The sequence below is a fragment of the Saccopteryx leptura genome, chromosome 9 (genome assembly GCF_036850995.1).
Source record: "Saccopteryx leptura isolate mSacLep1 chromosome 9, mSacLep1_pri_phased_curated, whole genome shotgun sequence".
Classification (NCBI taxonomy): Eukaryota; Metazoa; Chordata; class Mammalia; order Chiroptera; family Emballonuridae; genus Saccopteryx; species Saccopteryx leptura.
In genome coordinates, this window is record NC_089511.1 from 90,718,370 (window position 1) to 90,736,700 (window position 18,331).

The 18,331-nt window shown below is 48.6% G+C and overlaps 1 protein-coding gene across 1 annotated transcript in view; it reads left to right on the forward strand.

The window, feature by feature from the left end:
- WDFY4 (WDFY family member 4) overlaps positions 1-18,331 on the forward strand; it is a 340,582-nt gene that overhangs the window by 106,524 nt on the left and 215,727 nt on the right. Inside the window, 6 exon segments of the mRNA XM_066348526.1 lie at positions 11,888-12,102; positions 13,315-13,409; positions 14,212-14,449; positions 14,860-14,936; positions 16,254-16,475; positions 17,237-17,415. Coding sequence (XP_066204623.1) covers positions 11,888-12,102; positions 13,315-13,409; positions 14,212-14,449; positions 14,860-14,936; positions 16,254-16,475; positions 17,237-17,415 — 1,026 coding nt within the window.

Genomic DNA, 18,331 nt, shown 5'->3' on the forward strand with positions numbered 1-18,331 from the left:
CATCTGGTAAGATACTTATTCTCTCTATTCAGGTCACAATAAGTAGTTTAGGAAAAATCTAATGTTGCCTCTCTCTCAAATATGCAAATGAAAGGTAGTGGTGTGTATTCTCAAATATTTTCGGCAGATGTCAAATCTACAGCTATTCAAAGTTGGATAATTGCAGTAATTAATTTCTGAAAGGGTGTGTGTGTGTGTTTGTGTAAACCTCATTACAATAAATACAGTAGTAAATCAGTGAGAAATAAGGCCACAGAAGAAAAGGCTAGAACAAAACTGACTACTGCAAGACTATTTTGTTGTAGAACAGGGAACAAAAAGTTTCAGTAGAGGGCAGTGTTATTAAAAAGATGAGATGTGCGTTCCCACGCCTCTTCCTTAGGGTCAGCCGCCGGCTCCCAGCTTCCCTAAGTGCGTGCCCAATTCACATTTCTCAGCTGTTCTTCTTGCATTATGGGTAGAAATTGATCGCTTTCCAAAGTGCAGATGCTATTTTAGAAGCAACAATGTAAATAACTGTATATATAAATTATCAGGTTTATTTCTAATGTGGCCAATTACATTTGCTCTGTTTACAACCATGAGGTGTTCTTTTTCTTTTTCCACAAAACACAAGCACTGCAAGCTGCTTTTGGAAATAGATAATCCAGCTGATTTTCCCCCCTCTTGTGTCATCACCAGTATTAAAATTGGACTGTGGGAATTTTACTACAATGTTGCTATCCTAAGCACAAGGGGAAAATGAAGTTCAGGTCAAGTTCTCTCGAAGCTGAATTGGCCCTGGAATAAAAAAGAACTCTTTGGGAACAAAGGCATTTTCCCTTTATGGCATGCTTAGCAGCCACAGGTCCTGCCTTAGATGTGTTTGCTTCTAGGAATAATTAGTAAACCCTTATTCAGTGTCACTGGGATTCAGAGATGAGTGTTATAGCAACTTGCAGGCTGAGTTTGAGGGTAGGTAGGCATGTAGAAAATAGTAAGACAGCATTCTGACAGCTATAACCAATGTTTATTCACAAAACCCTAGTACATACAGCATGAAGGAAAAGCCAGAGAGATGGGAGCTAAGCTTTAAAGGAAAGATGTGCCCACATCACATTAGTTAGAGGATCAAGGCAAGAAAGCTTAGATACAGAGAGAGGCACAAAGGAAGGGCTGAAAGTTTAGTTAAGCCCCACTGCCTGACCGGGTGGTGGCGCAGTGGATAGAGCATCAGGCTGGGACACAGAGGATCTAGGTTTGAAACCCTGAGGTTGCCTGCTTGAGTGTGGGCTCATCTGGTTTGAGCAAGGCTCACCAGCTTGAGCCCAAGATCTCTGGCTTGAGCAAGGAGTCATTTGGCCTGCTGGAGCCCCCCAGTCAAGGCACATATGAGAAAACAATCAATGAACAACAAAGGTGCCACAACGAAGAGTTGATGCTTCTTATCTCTCTCCCTTCCCCATCTGTCTGTCCCTATCTGTCCTTCACTCTGTCTCTCTCTATCTCTGTCACAAAAAAAAAAGAAGGGACTTTTATGTCCATGTTAAAAATATGGAACTTTATTGGATTTTCATCCATTGTCATTATCATCATCACCATCACCACCCACCATGATGTTTCATAAGCACCCACTATATGAAAACAGAGTTCAGGCTCTAAAGACAGCAGATTTTGATCACATCTCAGCTCTGCCACTTAACAGTCACAAAGCCGTGGGAAAATATTTCACTTTTTTGACTCTTAACTCTATTTGCTGTAGTATGGGGATAATGTCATCTTCCTGCAACGTTGTCATGAGAGGAAAAGAAGCAAGGCATGAGTGCTCAGTGCGGTGAGCAGATGTACACTGCAGCATGGGAAGCACTTGCTCAATGCTGTCCCTATGGCTTTAGTTGCCAACACTGTGCAAATGCTTTGTTATGTAATCGTTATAAGAATCTATGTACCTGATAGTTCATAAACCTGTTAAGCCTGCAAGTCTATTGCTATTTCAGTTTGGCAGATGAGGGATGAGGGCTTGAAACTTGTAGCAATTAAGTGACAGAATTAGCATCATAGCCGGGGGTACACGTACCTGATGAAAGGCTCCCAGACCTCCTGCCTCTGTGCCATGCTGCCTATCCTGTAAAGAAGAGGCAGCCATGGGAGTTTATTGGAAGTGGTGACGTGATCATTCTGACCTTGAGTCATTGTTGGATACCTTCCAGATTCTATTGGAACCTCCCATGTGTTCTGATGGGATGAAAGAAGGTAGGGCCAGGAACTGCATTTGTCTACCAACTCATTTGTCCCTCAGTTTGGAAAAGGGTGCTATTCTCTGGAGTTAGCCAATATTTCAAACACATTGAACTAATCACATGGGTTTCAAATAACTAAAATATTGACAGCATCAATAGCCCTGGATAGCATTGTGTAAGGGCAGGCTATTTAAAGAGAGAGCCATTTCCTCCAACAAGGAAGTTAGTAAAGTCAGGGTCTTGCTCTGTTAAATTATAATACATTGGAAATTCCAAATACGTTGAGTTTCTAGGGTCCTTGTGTTCTTTCATTCTGAACCCATCCCCAAAATATTTCTGTTGCTCCTGAGTGGAAAATCTCAGACCCTGGTCAAACCCCAGGTGATTTCCTAGGATAGTCTCTTAAACAGAGCACACAGGGTGACTCTTACTGGGGACGGAAAGCATCAAAGGCAAGCTGCATGGCTGTGGGCTGATGGACTGGGTGTTCAAGTTGGATAGGATGAGCTCTGTCCAATGAGAAGGCGACCCTTCTTCTGGTCCCTTTTACCATTATTATTTCTATGACTTGTCTACTTCTTTTTCTGCATCTCAAATTCAGCTACTCACCCTTGGCCTAGGTTACAGGGGCTGCAGACTCATTGCTTTAGGGACAGAGAGGTAAAAGAAATGCATAAATCAAACCAGGTGTAAAAAAGGAGTGATAATTGGCTATAGGGAAGGGGACTTGGCTCTGCCTAAAGTGTTCAGATCTAACTAGGGGGAAATAAAACAAAAGCAAAGCCAACCTATGCCCACCAAGTAAAACACTTCAGTAGATCATCTGCTCATGACCCTTAACAGATGTTAAGATCTTCCTTACGAATGCATGATGCAGTTTTCAAGTCCTAGGCTTTGGAGGAAGACCCGAGTTGGGGGTTTCATTTCTGCCACTCACTCGCTGCGTGACCATAGGAAGTGATGTCATCTCTTCAAGTCTCAGCAGCTTGTAAAACTTTCCCTCAGAGAAGAGCAGTGGCAAGCACACATGTGAAACACTTAGCTCAGTGCCTGACAGGCAGTGTGAGCTTATTGAATGCTGGCTCCACTGTATGCTCACCTTTCTCTCCCAGCTTTGGCATTCTGTAAGGACTCTGGGCCATGATACATGAATATTAAATGAAAGGGAATACATTGTAGACATATTTCCAACTGGCATTATACTATTGATAAATTAATAACAACATTGATATCAAACTATATGTTAATGTCTACTTATGAATTCAAAGGCTGGGGTCACTCCTCTGGCTTTTTTGCATTTGACCAGTGATGTGAATGAAGCTCATGGAGAAGGTGATGGAAGGGGAACACGAGGGCTCCCTACCTGCTTAAGCAATGGATCAGAATCCACTGAGTCCAAACTCCGCAGGGATAACCATTCTTGTGCTCATGTTTTGACACACACACAGACACAACATACTGGGCAAGGAAGAACAGAAGAGTGTGTGAGAGAGTCCTGGGGGGTTTAGTGAAAGGCCAATAATTATCCCGAGTGCAGTGAGGACAGGGATACAGCTACTCTGAATTTTTTTTTAGCTACATGTATAGAAGCATGGTGCCTTGCCTCAGGGAGGTAAAGGTCCTGCTGCTGTCTTAAACACACCACAGCAAGAAACCAGGGTGAGGAGGGGTCTGAGGACCTCCTTGATCATGGGAGGAACAGTAGACAGATCTGCAGGTCTGCAGCTTAGAGAGAAGGTACGCTGGGGAAAGGAGAGCTGGGAAGGACTTGCTGGTTGACCGCTGGTGGGACAAAGAAGACAGACAATTACAAGTTAGTTTAACAGTGAAAGATTTAGGCTCACTATAAGGAGACATTTATAGAAACTGAACGAACAGCTGCAGAAGTCATGCGCAACTCTGACCTGGGCATTGCAAGCAGGGTGTGGGGTTTGGGATGGACAGAATTCAGCCCCTAAATCACAGCTGGACTTGATGACCCTCTAATCCTGGAATGTGGGTGAGGTGCATATATTTTTACAAACTCACCCAGCCTCTCAAGATGGTGGAAACAGCCAAACCTGTTTAGGTGTGTTTTATGGCAAACACCATGTGCCTGTTACTAAATTCAGGTAAATGTTGCATAGGGCAGAGGCATGAGCACTTGTTGTTCCTAGAAGTCCTGAGGGGTTGGCGATGACAGGGTGAGGTGGGTTCCCAGTGCCTAATTGATAGTGTCAGCAGTTCCACTTGGCTTTGCCTGGATTCAGCTGAGGCAGATTCTGATCCACAACCTTCCTGACGTACGCAAGTTTGGGGGTGCTGCTGACAGCACCTGCAAGGTAAGGGTAGCCCTGAAGCCTGGGCCAGTTGGTGCACCACCAGCACCAGCACCCAGAGGCCTGGGACTCAGGGATTGCAGCAATGAAGTGGCCTCTGGATTGGACCTCCTGGTTTCAACTCCTGTCCCTCCATGTGCTGGGTCACCTCAGTAAGCCATAATCTCTTTGGGCCTTAATTCCCTTATCGGTAAAACAGGGTAAGAGCAACACTTGGCATGTGGTGTTTCTGTGAGGATGAAATGAGCCAGGGCATGAAAGCACTTAGGAGAGTGCCTGCCAATAGTGAACACATGCCGACTTCACTTCTATCACCAGATGGGGCCTGAGGGTGAGGCAGGCATGTGCTCCTTCTCCTGTACTGAGAGGGCCCAATGTGCAGTGGCCATGCCAGTGGGTCACTCAGTTGTAAAGAATGTCATTGAAAATTGAGAAGACTGCAACTGAGGTGGGGCAGTTAATATCCTCAAAACACTGGCATCCTATACACAAAAGTGCTGCCACAGATGCTGTTTCTATCTATGAACTCCCCCCAAAAGCCGTACTGCGAGGTAGGTATTGTCATTATTCTCATTTTAAAGTTAAGGAAACAGGTTTAGAGTAAGTAACTAGTCCAAGTCCGCCTATTAGTGCCAAATCAGCAGGAAAACCTTCCTCTGGGCACCTCTCTGTGCCCTGTGCCTAGAAGGTGAAGGAAGGGCGATGTCTATCTGGAAGCTCAGGAGCAGTGCACCAGGACCTTGCAGAATAGATCACTCACCTCTGCAACGAATTCTCTTCTCTACAGTCGTGTTCAAGATAACTCTTCCAAACAATTGTGGATGGCATTCTGTTAACAATAATAACAAATCGGTTTAAAATTTATCCTTTAACAAAACAGGTGTCAGCAGCTTACTCTGGCCAAAGCAATAGAAAGACTCAGAATAAGTTAAAGCCTCTCTTTCTGGGCTCCCGGAGAACGCCCCAGCCACAGGCGGGAAGGGCTCTGGCTGGAGGGCGGTGGGTGTTGGGCCTCAGGGGGCCCTTGGTCGGTTCCCCTGCTCACCTGATCTAGCTGTTTCAAAGTGAGGAGAGGTGTCGAGGTGGCGGAAACTCTCCACATGTACTTCAGGTTCCAGACTGTGCAGGCATCCTCCTGGACGGGGGCTTATAAGCTGGTGTTCCTGGTGATGTTCTTGCTCTCCCTCTCAGGGCTGACCCAGGCTCACAAGAGGGGAAGGTTTGGGTGCTGAGGTGAATGAGACCTTGACCTCCAGCCTTTTCCTGAAAGGCCATGCTTATTCTCACCCCCTGGTATTCGCACACACTTACCCTCACCCAGAAAGACCATTTCCCCTGCTGGCCTGGCATACCACCTTTTCTGAGCACCCCCTCAGTCCTCTGGGTGAGGTGCACCTGCTGTGTTCTGGGACACTTCGTGCCCGTGCTTGCTCTGATGACGCAGCCGCTGCATCTGAGGCAGAGACACATGCCGGGGAAAAGGGTGAGGAGTTGCTGTCTCAGGCAGCAGCTCACAATGTGGTGGGGATAGAGCAAGGCTAGGGGAGGGAGGGAGAGTGAGAGTACAGGAGAGAGAGAGGGGGGAGGGGGAGAAGGCTCAAGTAAGTCTATCCTAGTGTAGTATTTATAATGATTGATGTATGGATAGGTGCTGGCTGAGAAAGTCAGAAAAGGTTTCTTAGATGAGAAGACATGTGGATTGTGTCTTGAATAACAAATAGGAGCTTCACAAAGAGCAGGATTAGAAATACTTTCCAAACTGTAGCATCAGTAAAAAAGGCCTGGTGTAATCAGCAAAGGGGGAAGGTATTGCTAGGGCTGCAGTACAGGGGGGGCAAGGGGAGGATGGGGGTAAAGTTGGCAAGAGGCAGATCCTTAGCCTCTCTTCCAGTAGCCACATGCATCCTGGCTGTAATTGCAAGTCTATACAAGTGCATCCAGTAAGCCATGGGATGTGAACCTTCTCACACCTAAGCCAAGATCACAAACTCCCATGCCCACAAGGCCATCTGGGCACCAAAAACAAATACATCAAGCTGCTGGCCACTATGGCAAAGTGGGAAGTTTATACCCTTATAAAGAGAACTAAGTAAGCAAAGTTAAACACTAAACTAGCTCGTCAAACAAAGCAACCTGGGGGCTTTGTGTAGCCCCTTTACAGCCTTTGCTCCTAAGCTGAGGTCATTTAAATTGTCCCAGCTCTCTCCTGAAATCCTCAGATAAAGAGAATGTTTACCAAATAGAACAAACTACTGTTACACACTTGAGTAAGTCAACAAGAATTTCCAGTTCTTTTTACATGTCTTGGGAAGTGGACACCGGTTGTCTGATGGTTTTTACATCTGTCAGGACAACATGGTTCTTGTCCAGAAGACACAGTGTGGACTGATGTAGCCAAAGTCCATGCCTTCTTGGATGGACACCCCCCTGCCAGAACCATATAGGCATTGGGACCCTATTAATCTGGACCAGGAGATAAAATGAGAAAGAGAGAAATAAAGAAGAATGAACATTCATGGCTGGACAAGGACAGATTTGAAAGCTCAACTATTAAGTGTAGAAAGTCTGCATAAGGCCACCCTGCAAATTGCTCTGTGATAATTTGCCTGGGGAGTCCAGCCTGTCAGCCAGTCTGGTGACCCTGCGTGCTTACCACAAAGTCCTAATTGACCCATCATCCCCTTTCCTGCATTGGAAGGAATATGGGTTCGGAAAATCAATCCCTTTGTAAGGGGAGACTGGTTTCCTGCTACTGCTCATATTTTCACTAAAACCCCATTTTACTGGAACCAACATTGAAAAAACCCAGCACATTTTATTCAAAACAAGGCAATATTGGTATCGACAGAGCTACAGTGATAATGAGGACGATCAATTTTCCTTCCTCCATTATGGGGTATCGAGCAAGTTTGGAGTAAACTTGTGGCATCATTAGGCAAGATCAGCATTTCTCCCTTTAGAAAACTTTTTCTTATCTTCCCTGTTTTTTCTTTTTTGCATATTTAGATTTTAAATATTCTTGCTGGCAGGGGTGAGGATGAGAATAGTGGTGGAGGAGGGGAGACACAAAACAAATAAATGACAACAACAAAAAACCCTTAAAGTCCCTAAAGCAATATGTGAAGTGCTGGTAATAAAAGCAGGAGCTTGTAGACATTTCTTTTTAATTCATATCAATAATATATTGTGATGTTATTTTTGCATCTTGCTTCATACATTTCTCCTACCTACCCCAAGACTCCCCAACTCTCCCCCAAAATTAGAAGGCTGCAGTTACCAAAATCTAAGTTCTGGGTGATGGACACTTCAAGGGCAGGAGGTGGAAGCTGCAGTTTTGCTCTGAGAAGAGTGGAGCAGGAAGGCAGAGGGCGGACTCTGTTGGCTGTAGGAAGAGACACCCAGAGCATCAGGAGAAAGACCTGGGCAGGGAGTCCTTCTTCTGATGAGGAGATTGCCATGCGGAAGAGCTCTTCACAGGCAAAGTGGTCAAATTGTTTACTGCAAATGAGTTTTGGTGTTTCTACTTTCTGCTTCTGGTCCCTATGGACTACACACGTCATTTTACTTGTTCAGTCTGGCCATGTAAACAGTGACAGGGACAGGATCATCTCGGTCCACTCAGGCTGCCATAACAAAACGCCGCAGACTAGGTGGCTTAGAAATAACAGAATTTGATCTCTCACAATTTTGGAGGCACAGAAATTGAAGAACACGATACTGGCAGGTTTGATATCTGGTGAGACATTGGTGACCCTATCATTACGCTGTCCTCACAGGGTGTAGGGAAGGAGGGAACTCTAGGCGTCTCTTTTATAAGGACACTTATCCCGTTCATGAGGGCTCCACCTTCATTACCTACTCACTCCAAAAGGCTCCACCTTCAAAAACCATCACCTTGGGGGTTAGGTTTCAACATAGATATTGGGGGGAGAACACAGACATTCAGTCTGTTGTGGGGGCCAACATCTTTGAATGATTATGTTTCTACTTGACATCAGTAACACGGGCGAATGAACGACATCTCAGAATGGCAAAATCCTGCTTGTGAGCAGTCCCCCTGGAAAACCATTCCAATTTATTTAAATGTTCAGTTAATTTTATTAGCTTTAAATTAAGTTTAGTTAATTTTGAACTAGAATTAAATAGTCTAAAGTTTTAAATCTGAAATGGTACTGATGTATTGTAAAGGTGGGACTGTCACCGAATGCCGTCAGTCTGTGGCAGGACTGTGCAGGCTGCACTTTGGAAGCAGGTTGGGAGACAGGAGAGTGAGTAGTGTGACATTCATTAAAAAAAATTGAAAAACTAATGATCAATAATGTAAGTACATTTTATTATATAATTTAATCCTTGAAACATTTAGGCTATAAAACTATGTTCATGGCCTGTGGAAGAATGCCATCTTATTAATTTCTGTCCCTTGGTGATAAAAACATTCTTCTGACCTTCTTTGGGCAGGGTTCCCCCACATGACTACACCTGTGAGGAGCAGAAGGTAGAGTCAGGTGATTCTGAGCCAGGCTTTGCCCTTACTAAGTGGCCTGGACAATTCACTTATCTTTTTTTTTTTTTTGTATTTTTCCGAAGCTGAAAATGGGGAGGCAGTCAGACAGACTCCTGCATGCGCCCGAACGGGATCCACCTGGCACGCCCACCAGGGGGCGATGCTCTGACCATCTTGGGGTGTCGCTCTGCCGCAATCAGAGCCATTCTAGCGCCTGAGGCAGAGGCCACAGAGCCATCCCCAGCGCCCGGGCAAACTTTGCTCCAGTGGAGTCTTGGCTGCGGGAGGGGAAGAGAGAGACAGAGAGGAAGGAGAAGGGTAGGGGTGGAGAAGCAGATGGACGCTTCTTCTGTGTGCCCTGGCTGGGAATCGAACCCAGGACTCCTGCACGCCAGGCCATCGCTCTACCACTGAACCAACCGGCCAGCGCCGACAATTCACTTCTCTTGACTCAGTATATTCCTCATAGGGATTACCTAATATATACATGTCAACATGCTTTATCTAGGGCCTGGCACATCCTGAATATTCCCATCATAGGGTAAAATTTGGCCCCTGAACTAGGTGCCAAGCCTGGACTTCCATATTACTCCAAGAACTCCATGACATGTGCAAGGGGCTGTGGAGGAAGCCTCCCCCCGAGACTCCATAAGTTCTCTGCAGAACATATCACCCACTGGGCTGAGCTGGTCTCCTCACCTGTCTCACCTTTAGTCCATGATTCCCTTTAGAGCAGAGACATATTTACCTTGAAACATCTAGACCTTTGCCCAGATCTAACATTAAAGAGGCAATTAATACTTATCTGAGGAAGAAGAGGCAGAAAGGGAAGCAGGGGAGAACTCCAGGAAAGCATTCATGGGGACACAGTGAGTGAGAGAAGGACTGAGATCGGATGGGACCAGAAGCCAGTCCTTTTCAGACAAAAATTATTTAATAAGCACCTTTATGGCCAAGCCCGGCTTTATGTTGGTGGACTACATTGTCCTAGGTCCCCTTTCTTGAAACCACAAGCTAGGGCACAAGCGTGCTTCAGGTCGGTTTCCCTGGAGGTGGAGCCCAGGACAGCGGTGCACGTAGGGGATTCACTGAGGGAGGGGAGGGGACCGGGAAGCAGGACGGTGCGGGGGGAGGGGCTGAGCAGGCATGTGCTGTCAGCTGGAGTCTAGCTTCAGCTCGAGCCTGTGGGGGCTCTGAGCACGAATGGCACCATGGATGCTGAGGGGTGTGACCTCACTGGCTATAGTCTGTGGGGTGTGTATGCTGTATGCATGTATGTGTGTGCATGCATAAATTGTTACATATACAAGCACATGCATGCACACACATGTGTATGTATGTTCATGTGCCTGAATGCTTGCATTTCTATGTGTATATGTGTATACATACATACACACATGTTTATGTGTGTGTTCATGTGCCTGAATGCTTGCATTTCTATGTGTATATGTGTATACATACATACACACATGTTTATGTGTGTGTTCATATGCAGGAATGCTTGCATTTCTTTGTGTATATAGGTATACATGCATGCACGCACACATGTTTATGTGTGTGTTCGTGTGCAGGAATGCTTGCATTTCTATGTGTATGTGTGTATACATGCATGCATATGCATGTGTGTGCATGCATGTGTGAACAGTATATGGAGGACTACACAGTGCCTAGGCAGGGCAGTAGTCCCTTAGGGGAGGGCATTCCTCCAGAAAAGGGGCAGGCGTGATGGGTGTGCTCACACAGAAAGGAGGTCTGGATGGGACCCTCATAGCATCCACCGTGGACAATTCCATTCAGATCTAACTGGAGTCCTCTCATTTCAGACAGAATTTTATACACCAGTGAGAGAATGTGGATGTCCTCAGTTTCAGTAAAGAAATTTCCCCCACCCCGACCACCATTTGTATATCCAGGGAGGGCTAGGAATTCCAGAGTCTTATCTTTCTAGGAAGAAAGGAAGGTTGTCAGAACAACGTATTCTGTGTGGCTCAGATATTTACTGAGCCGACTCTGCACTCTAGTTTGTGAGCCCAGGACATACGCTAGTGGTGTGACCTGGCGTCTGGTAGGGTGCGAGGAGCATGCTGCCCGTGTCAGACTGTGCTTGGCCTGGGAGCAGCGCGACAGGCACCAGAGGACGACAGAGCGGGAGACGGCAGAGGTGGGGGCGGAGGTCAGACGTTCCCAAAGGCCTCCGCAGCAGCCGCTGCTCCAGCTGGCCTGTGTCCCCGGGTGTGTCTGGACATGTGAGGACGAGGCTGCACCCACCCAGCCAGGAGTGTGTGGGACACATTTCCTGGGGCTAGCACTCCAGGTGAATTCCTCCCCCAAGTCCAGTGGCTGCACACTCAAACACAGGGCCATTTATACAGGGAAGCCAGCTGAGTGGGCATGTAGGACCCACCTGAGGGCACAGCCCCTGCCCACCTCCAACTGCTTCCACACAGGACTGCAAACCTGCCTGACCAGACCCTTTCTACCCATTGAGAGAGGCCACCTGTCTGCATTGATGTGAAATTTTCAGACTTATACATTTTAGCAATGAATTCAGAAACTACTTCAACATCATGCGAGTCAAAGAAACACCTGTCTGTGGGTCGGGGTGCTGTTGAGGCTATATTCCTCTTTGGAGCCTGGCGCCAGGGCCTCCCGGTCTCCCACGGCCTGGCGTGTGAGGAGGACACTTCTGCGGGCCCCTGGACAGACAGGAGTGTGGTGAAAACAGGCTACGAGGGGTGCGTTCTCTCGTCCCCTCAACCCATGTGAGGTCTAGTTGGGAGCCTATCAACATTGCCCACAAACATTCTTACCTCGGGGACTCACCGCTGGATTTGGTCACTTCTTAGCTTTCCAGGGAGATCCAGTGCTCCGTGGCCAATCACATTCAGTCCCTGGTGAAATCGGAGAAGAACCGTCAGGTCATGTGTGAGGCAGGGATGCTCAGGACCCTCATGAACTCCTGCCACCAGGCCCTGACCGCCAGCAGCAGCACCCTGCACTGCAGCCTCATCAGGATTTTTGAAAAGCTGGCCTCTCAGGCCATTGAACCAGATGTGTTAAGGTATCGTGTGCCATACATAAAATACTGCTGAGCCCCTGACAGCCCTGCTCACACACAGCAGGCAGGAGGGGTACGCAGGGACAGGTGTCCCCACGCCCCTCTGCCATCCGGAGGGCATGGCCCGTTCCCAGTGCTGGACACTGCATGTCCAGGGAGGAGCCTCAGGACTGTGCGGGTGGGTGAATGTGCACAAAGCAGACAAAGACCCTCCCATGAGCTGATGGCCTCAGAGAGAGGGGACAACAGTGACAGGGCCCTGTGACCACAGAATAGTTCTAGGGGGATGGCTGGGAGAACCACAGGGGAGAGGTTAGGGGAAAGAGGTAAGCCTTCGAGGAAGCCGGCCTGAGCCCTGAGGCCTGAGCAGGAGCTCGCCAGACCCAGAGAGCAGGGCACCCAGCTCTGGGAGTGAGGATGGCTGGTGAGGGCCTGATGGTGCCAAGAGGCTAACCTGCAGGCAGCTCAGCTGGGGCGCTGGGCAGTGGCCAGTACTCCTGACAGCTGTATGGCAGAGGCAGTGCCACTGTGTCTCCCAGAGGCCGTCCTGCTGGCAGCCACTCTGTGAAACCACAGGGTTCCTGGGAACCGCAGTAGGGAGGCACTAGGCAGAGCAGACTCAGGGGGCAAAGGCAGAGAAATAGAGGCTGAAGGGGAGGTCAGAGTCTCCTGAGTCCCTGTGGCCAGGGCAGCCCACCCAGGCACCACGGTGCCAGGAGGGCAGTGCCCAGGGTAATAGACCTGCTGCGCCTCTGCTGACACAAGGAGCAAGGGCAGGGGGTGGGGACAACCCTTCTAGCCAGCAGACATGGAACTCAGGGGCTGGGCAGCCTCCTTCTGCTTTGCATGTGCTCCCTGCCGGCAGTGCCACTAGCTTAATTTGGCTGTTTTGCAAATTCCATTAGAAACTTATAAACAATGTTTGACAAAGTCATTTTCCAACACATTTCTTTTCCTCTTAAGGTTCAGTTTGAGGCTTCTAGCTGGTCACTGGTTATGTCAAAGCACCAAAAATCCAAAACTCATCAGCTCTGTGGTCTGGGTACTGAGAGAGGAATGGTCCTTCTCCATGGGCTTGAGGAGGATCCCAGCAGTGACAGGACAGTGTGGAGGGCCAGGGAGCACTGGGACAGAGGAAAAGGCTCAGGGGAAGCCGGAGGAAACTTCTGCCCATAAAACGTCTTCATTTGCTTCTTTCTGTGTTCTGATATTCAGACAGTTTCTAGGTCTTGGAACTCCTCCACCTCCATCAGCTGCAGCAAAACCCCCCAGTTCATCTTCTGTGCATGGAGGGGACACTGGATACTCAGGTGAGAACAGAAGAGAGGTAGGGCAGGTGAACAGAAATGAACAGAGAAGACACATTCCTTGTAAGGGCTCATTTACAACAAACGGGAAGTGGACAGACATAAAAAGTGATTTTGCCTGCTGCTCAATAGAAACAAATGAGGAAAAGCAGAGTCCAGATCTCTAAGACGGGCGACCCTTACCCTCACATAAGTTAGGTGAGAGTGAGCATGTGCCTTCTGGGTGGAGGTGCTCAGTGATGGCTTTCTGCACAGCTCACAGCTCAGGGGCTGTGGGGGTCAGGAAGCCAATGCATTGAGTGCATCCCCTAATATCAGGCCTGGTACTTGAGAGAGTGCTAGTCCAAGGAAGTAGCTTGAAGAAAAGGAAGCTGAAGACACACTAAATGTAAGTTCACCTAGAACTTTGAGGCAAGGAGTCCCAATTGGAAAGCAAGAATAAAGAGCCAGGTATGGACCAGCAGCCAGAGGTGGGAGACAAGAGCTTTGAAAGAGTCAAGCCATCATGAAAGACAGTGCAGAGGTCAGTCAACCAGGACAAAACCTCAGCGAGTAACTGCCATTCGGGCAAGCCAGTGGCTGCAATGGAAAGAATTAAAGGGAGACATTTCCAGGGAGAGTAGGCTGTCCCCGTAGTCCAGCAGCAAGCCCAGATGGAAGGAGCAGGAGAGCTGCCCGCACGGGGGTTGGGAAATGGGGGCAGCTCAAAGCTGTCCCTCCAGCTGTGGTGGAGTGTCCTACTCTTGTCCAAGATGGGGCAGTGCTTTGAGCAAAGACAAATCTCTTCTCCTGCTTGCTGCCTTAGGGTCCCAGACAATGCCACCAGTGATGCTTGAAGGTCCTGCAAGAGCCTCCCAGGATGCTAACCCATGTCTGGCTGCCACACAGGTCACCAGGCCTTTGGGGCTGACCCAGAGCTCCACAGCTGTTCTTCAGACAGCCCTGAGCCTCATCTCCATGACCTCCCCACGTAACCTGCAGCCTCAGGGGGCTGCCCTGGCTCCATCGTTCGTGGAATTTGACATGTCTGCGGAAGGTTACGGGTACAACGGGCTTTTGTGTATTTAAAATATGCTTCATTAATTTTCCCAGTGCCTCAGATGAATTATGATATTGATTCCCAAATTGTAGTTCTTTTCACCATTGAGCAGTGACCCACATCTGTGTTGTTACACCCCGTGGACTAGGTGGCTTCTCACGGGCAGCATCCTCAGCTGCATAGGGCCATGGTCCTCTTCTTCCCCTGGCATGTCTGCATTCTGGAATGTTGTCTCTTCCAACCTCCACTTTGGATTCCTTTTCTTAGGTGTATGGTCCTAACATCAGCCACTTTCTGTCCCTGGGGTTTCATGGTCTAAGAGCAAGTGATGCCCCTGCATAAAGACAGAGTGGAGTTATCACACCCGGTGGTTGCCTTGCGGGTCAGTGATCTGAGGCACTTTCTTTTTTCCAGATGCCTGTTTGTCCCGACCCTGTCTACCGTGATGGGAGCCAGCGCAGAGTACTCTGTCTCCGGAGGGATTGGGATAGGTAGGTGCTTCTGAGGGCTAAGCTCACTGAGCTCTCCTCAGCTCTGCCTGGGGTAGAAAATCCTACAGAAGCCTTGATTTCAGACTTCCACTTAGCATTTCAAGAAAGCGTGAGCCTTCCCCTTTGTCCTGTGTCTCTGTGGTTGAGTCCTCCTTCCTGTCTGTCGTGTCCCTCGTAGGGCAGGGTGTCCTGCTCACTGGGCATCCCAGGGGCCAACCCCCAGCTCTGCACAAAGCAGAGCTCTTTCACACGGATGTGTTCGGTGGATGACCTGGGGGTTTGGTTCATTTTGCGGTGACTGACAAAGGCTGAAATGAATACCTTGCCCCTTCTCACAACTCTCCCCAGGGAGAAACATGAGAGCCATATTGCTGGTCATTCAGGAGCAAGCCTGTCTGTGGGCATGTGGGACCTTGGCCAGGCCCTTGGCTTGCTTTACAGTGTGTCCTCAGCTGAAAGCCTGGCACCCTCTGTTAGGAGACCCAGGGTTTCTACAAAAGAGGGGCGCTGAGGAGCCATTGTGTTCATAGAGCATCCATGTGGAGTGCCCAGTCTGACTCTGCCCATGGTTCAGTGAGGACAGCAGCCCCTGTACTGCCAACCTCACTCTAAGGAGGTGGGGTGGGTGTGAGTTTTTTAAGTGGCACATTTTCCCTGCAGGGTTCAGCCCTCTGTCCCACGCAGCACACTGCCTGGCTTTAGATCAGCTGACCAGTGAGCCAAATGGTGGTGGGTCTTGGGGTTGTGTCCCTGTCCCCATTCCCTTGGCAAAGAAGCATGGAAGGACAGAGTTGGAAAGAGTGAGGATCTAGGCTCAAGTCCCAACAGTGCCGTGACATTTCCTGAGATCACGCCTAAGGAGACAAGAGCGTCCTTCGGGGAGAGGTTGGTGTGAAGTGGGCACGAGCCAGGGAGAAACAGTGCTGGCACACAGTAGAACCATGCCCGGGTGAGATCAGAGCCACAGCAAGTGCAGACAAGCTCCACCGCAGGGGGAAGCCTAAGGCCGTGCTTGTATTCTGACCTAAGGCCGTGCTTGTATTCTGACCTAAGGCCGTGCTTGTATTCTGACCTAAGGCCGTGCTTGTATTCTGACCTACGGCCGTGCTTGTATTCTGACCTAAGGCCGTGCTTGTATTCTGACCTAAGGCCGTGCTTGTATTCTGACCTAAGGCCGTGCTTGTATTCTGACCTAAGGCCGTGCTTGTATTCTGACCTAAGGCCGTGCTTGTGTTCTGACCTAAGGCCGTGCTTGTGTTCTGACCTAAGGCCGTGCTTGTATTCTGACCTAAGGCCGTGCTTGTGTTCTGACCACAGGTGCTGCTAGGCCTTTCCCTCCACCTGGGGGCCTGACCTTCTCCTGCTGGTTCCTCATCAGCGGCCACAGCACGGCCACTGAGGGCCACCCGCTGCGGTTTCTGACCTTGGTGCGCCACCTGGCCAGGACCGAGCAGCCCTTCGTCTGCTTCTCCATCAGCCTCTGCCCGGACGATTGCTCCTTGGTTGTGTCTACAGAAGAGAAGGCGTTTCAGCCTCTGGGTAAGGTGTTGGGAACCAGGGCTGGTTTCTCACACACTCCAGGAATTGGGGCTAAGTCGATGGCTCTGGGCACAAGAACTTGGGAGCTTTCCTTCCTTCAGTAGTCCTGGCTCTGTCATCACAGCCAGGCTCTCTAAGCTCCCCCTCTGTGATGGCCCTAAGTGGCCTGAGATGGCCACTCTCAGTGTCCTGGCCATACCTGTTCTTCTTGTGGGCTCTGAAAGTGTCACTGTTTCACAGTGAAACATGGGAGGGCCCAGAGGATATCTCGGCACCTTGACACAAAGCACAACTGTCCTTTTCTCACCAGCAAATGTGCGTCACTACGGGGCTTTCTGGTGTGGGGTGGACCTGGCATCTGACTTCTGGGTTTGACTCTGGCTGTGTGAACTTGGGCAAGTTATTTAACTTCTCTGTGCCTCAGGATGGTAAAATGGGAATCATAATAGTACCAACCTCACAGGGGTGAGCTTATTGCCATGAAAATGCAATAAGCTAGTATTTCTAGGAGTTCTTAAAACAGTGTCTGTGGCTATATTATAGAATTGAGAACTTGAAACTTGTATAATTTTATTAACCAGTGTCACCCCAATAAATTCAATTAAAAAATAAAAATTACAAGAAAAAAAGTGTCTGGCATAAAACAAGACCTCGTCAGTGACAGTTGCTGTTGTCATTACTTTGAAAGTGGGGCCCGACCATGGCTGCTTGGCTCCAGCAGCACAAAGCCACATCCCAGGCCGGTGTCTGTTCTCTTCTAGACATCATGGAGCCAGAGGAAGATTCTGAGCCCTCTGCAGGATGCCAGCTTCGGGTCAGGTGTGGCCAGCTGCTGGCTTGTGGTCAGTGGCATCACCTGGCCGTGGTTGTCACCAGGGAAATAAAAAGGAATTGCACCGTTTCCACCTATTTGGATGGACAGGTCGTTGGCTCAGCCAAGGTGAGCTGGTTCCCCTGGCTGTGTGTGCCTCAGCCCACGCTTCTGGTCACCCCAGCCTGGGTGGCCTTGTTCAGTTCTGTGTTTTCTCTTGACAGTGAGGTTGGTTTCCAATGGAACTCCTTTACTGTCCCAAACACTTGACTGAGCTCAGGCATAGAAAGGGCATCTTTAGCAAATGGGACGAAAGTACCACAACCAAGGCTGAGGATGAAGCAGACAGTCATGGCTCTTCTCACCATAAGAATAGTCCTCACAACCAAGGCTGAGGATAAAGCAGATAGTCATGACTATTCTCACCATAAGAATAGTCCTGAGAAAATGTGTCTCCAGAGTGAGAATAAAACGCAGCCAAACAAGACTTTTTACATTTTTTTTTCTTTTTTTTTCCAAGTGAGAGGAAGGGAGATAGAGAGACAGCTTCCCACATGAGCCTCAACTGGGATTCACCCATCAACCCCTGTCTGGGGTCGATGCTCAAATCAGCTGAGGTATCCTTAGTGCCTAGGGCTGATGTTCCAACCAATTGAGCCACTGGCTGCAGGAGGAGAAGAGAGAGAGAAGGGGGAGAGGGAGGGGAAGAAAAGCAGATGGTTGCTTCTTCTGTGTGCCCTGATCGGGGATCAAACCAGAGACATCAGCATGCTGGGCTGATGCTCTATCCACTGAGTCAACCAGCCAGGGCTGGGTGTTTATTTTTTTCCTATGAATATCCAGTTGTTTCAGCACTGTTTGTTGAAGGTGCCACTCTTCCACCATTGAATTACTTTTGGACCTTTGTTAAAAATCAGTCGGGCATATTTGTATGTGTTTATTTCTGTATTCTCTATTTTATTCCACTTATCGAAGTGTCTATCCCCATACCAATACTATATCTCTTCATTGTTGTAGCTATATAATAAACCTTAATATTAGGTAG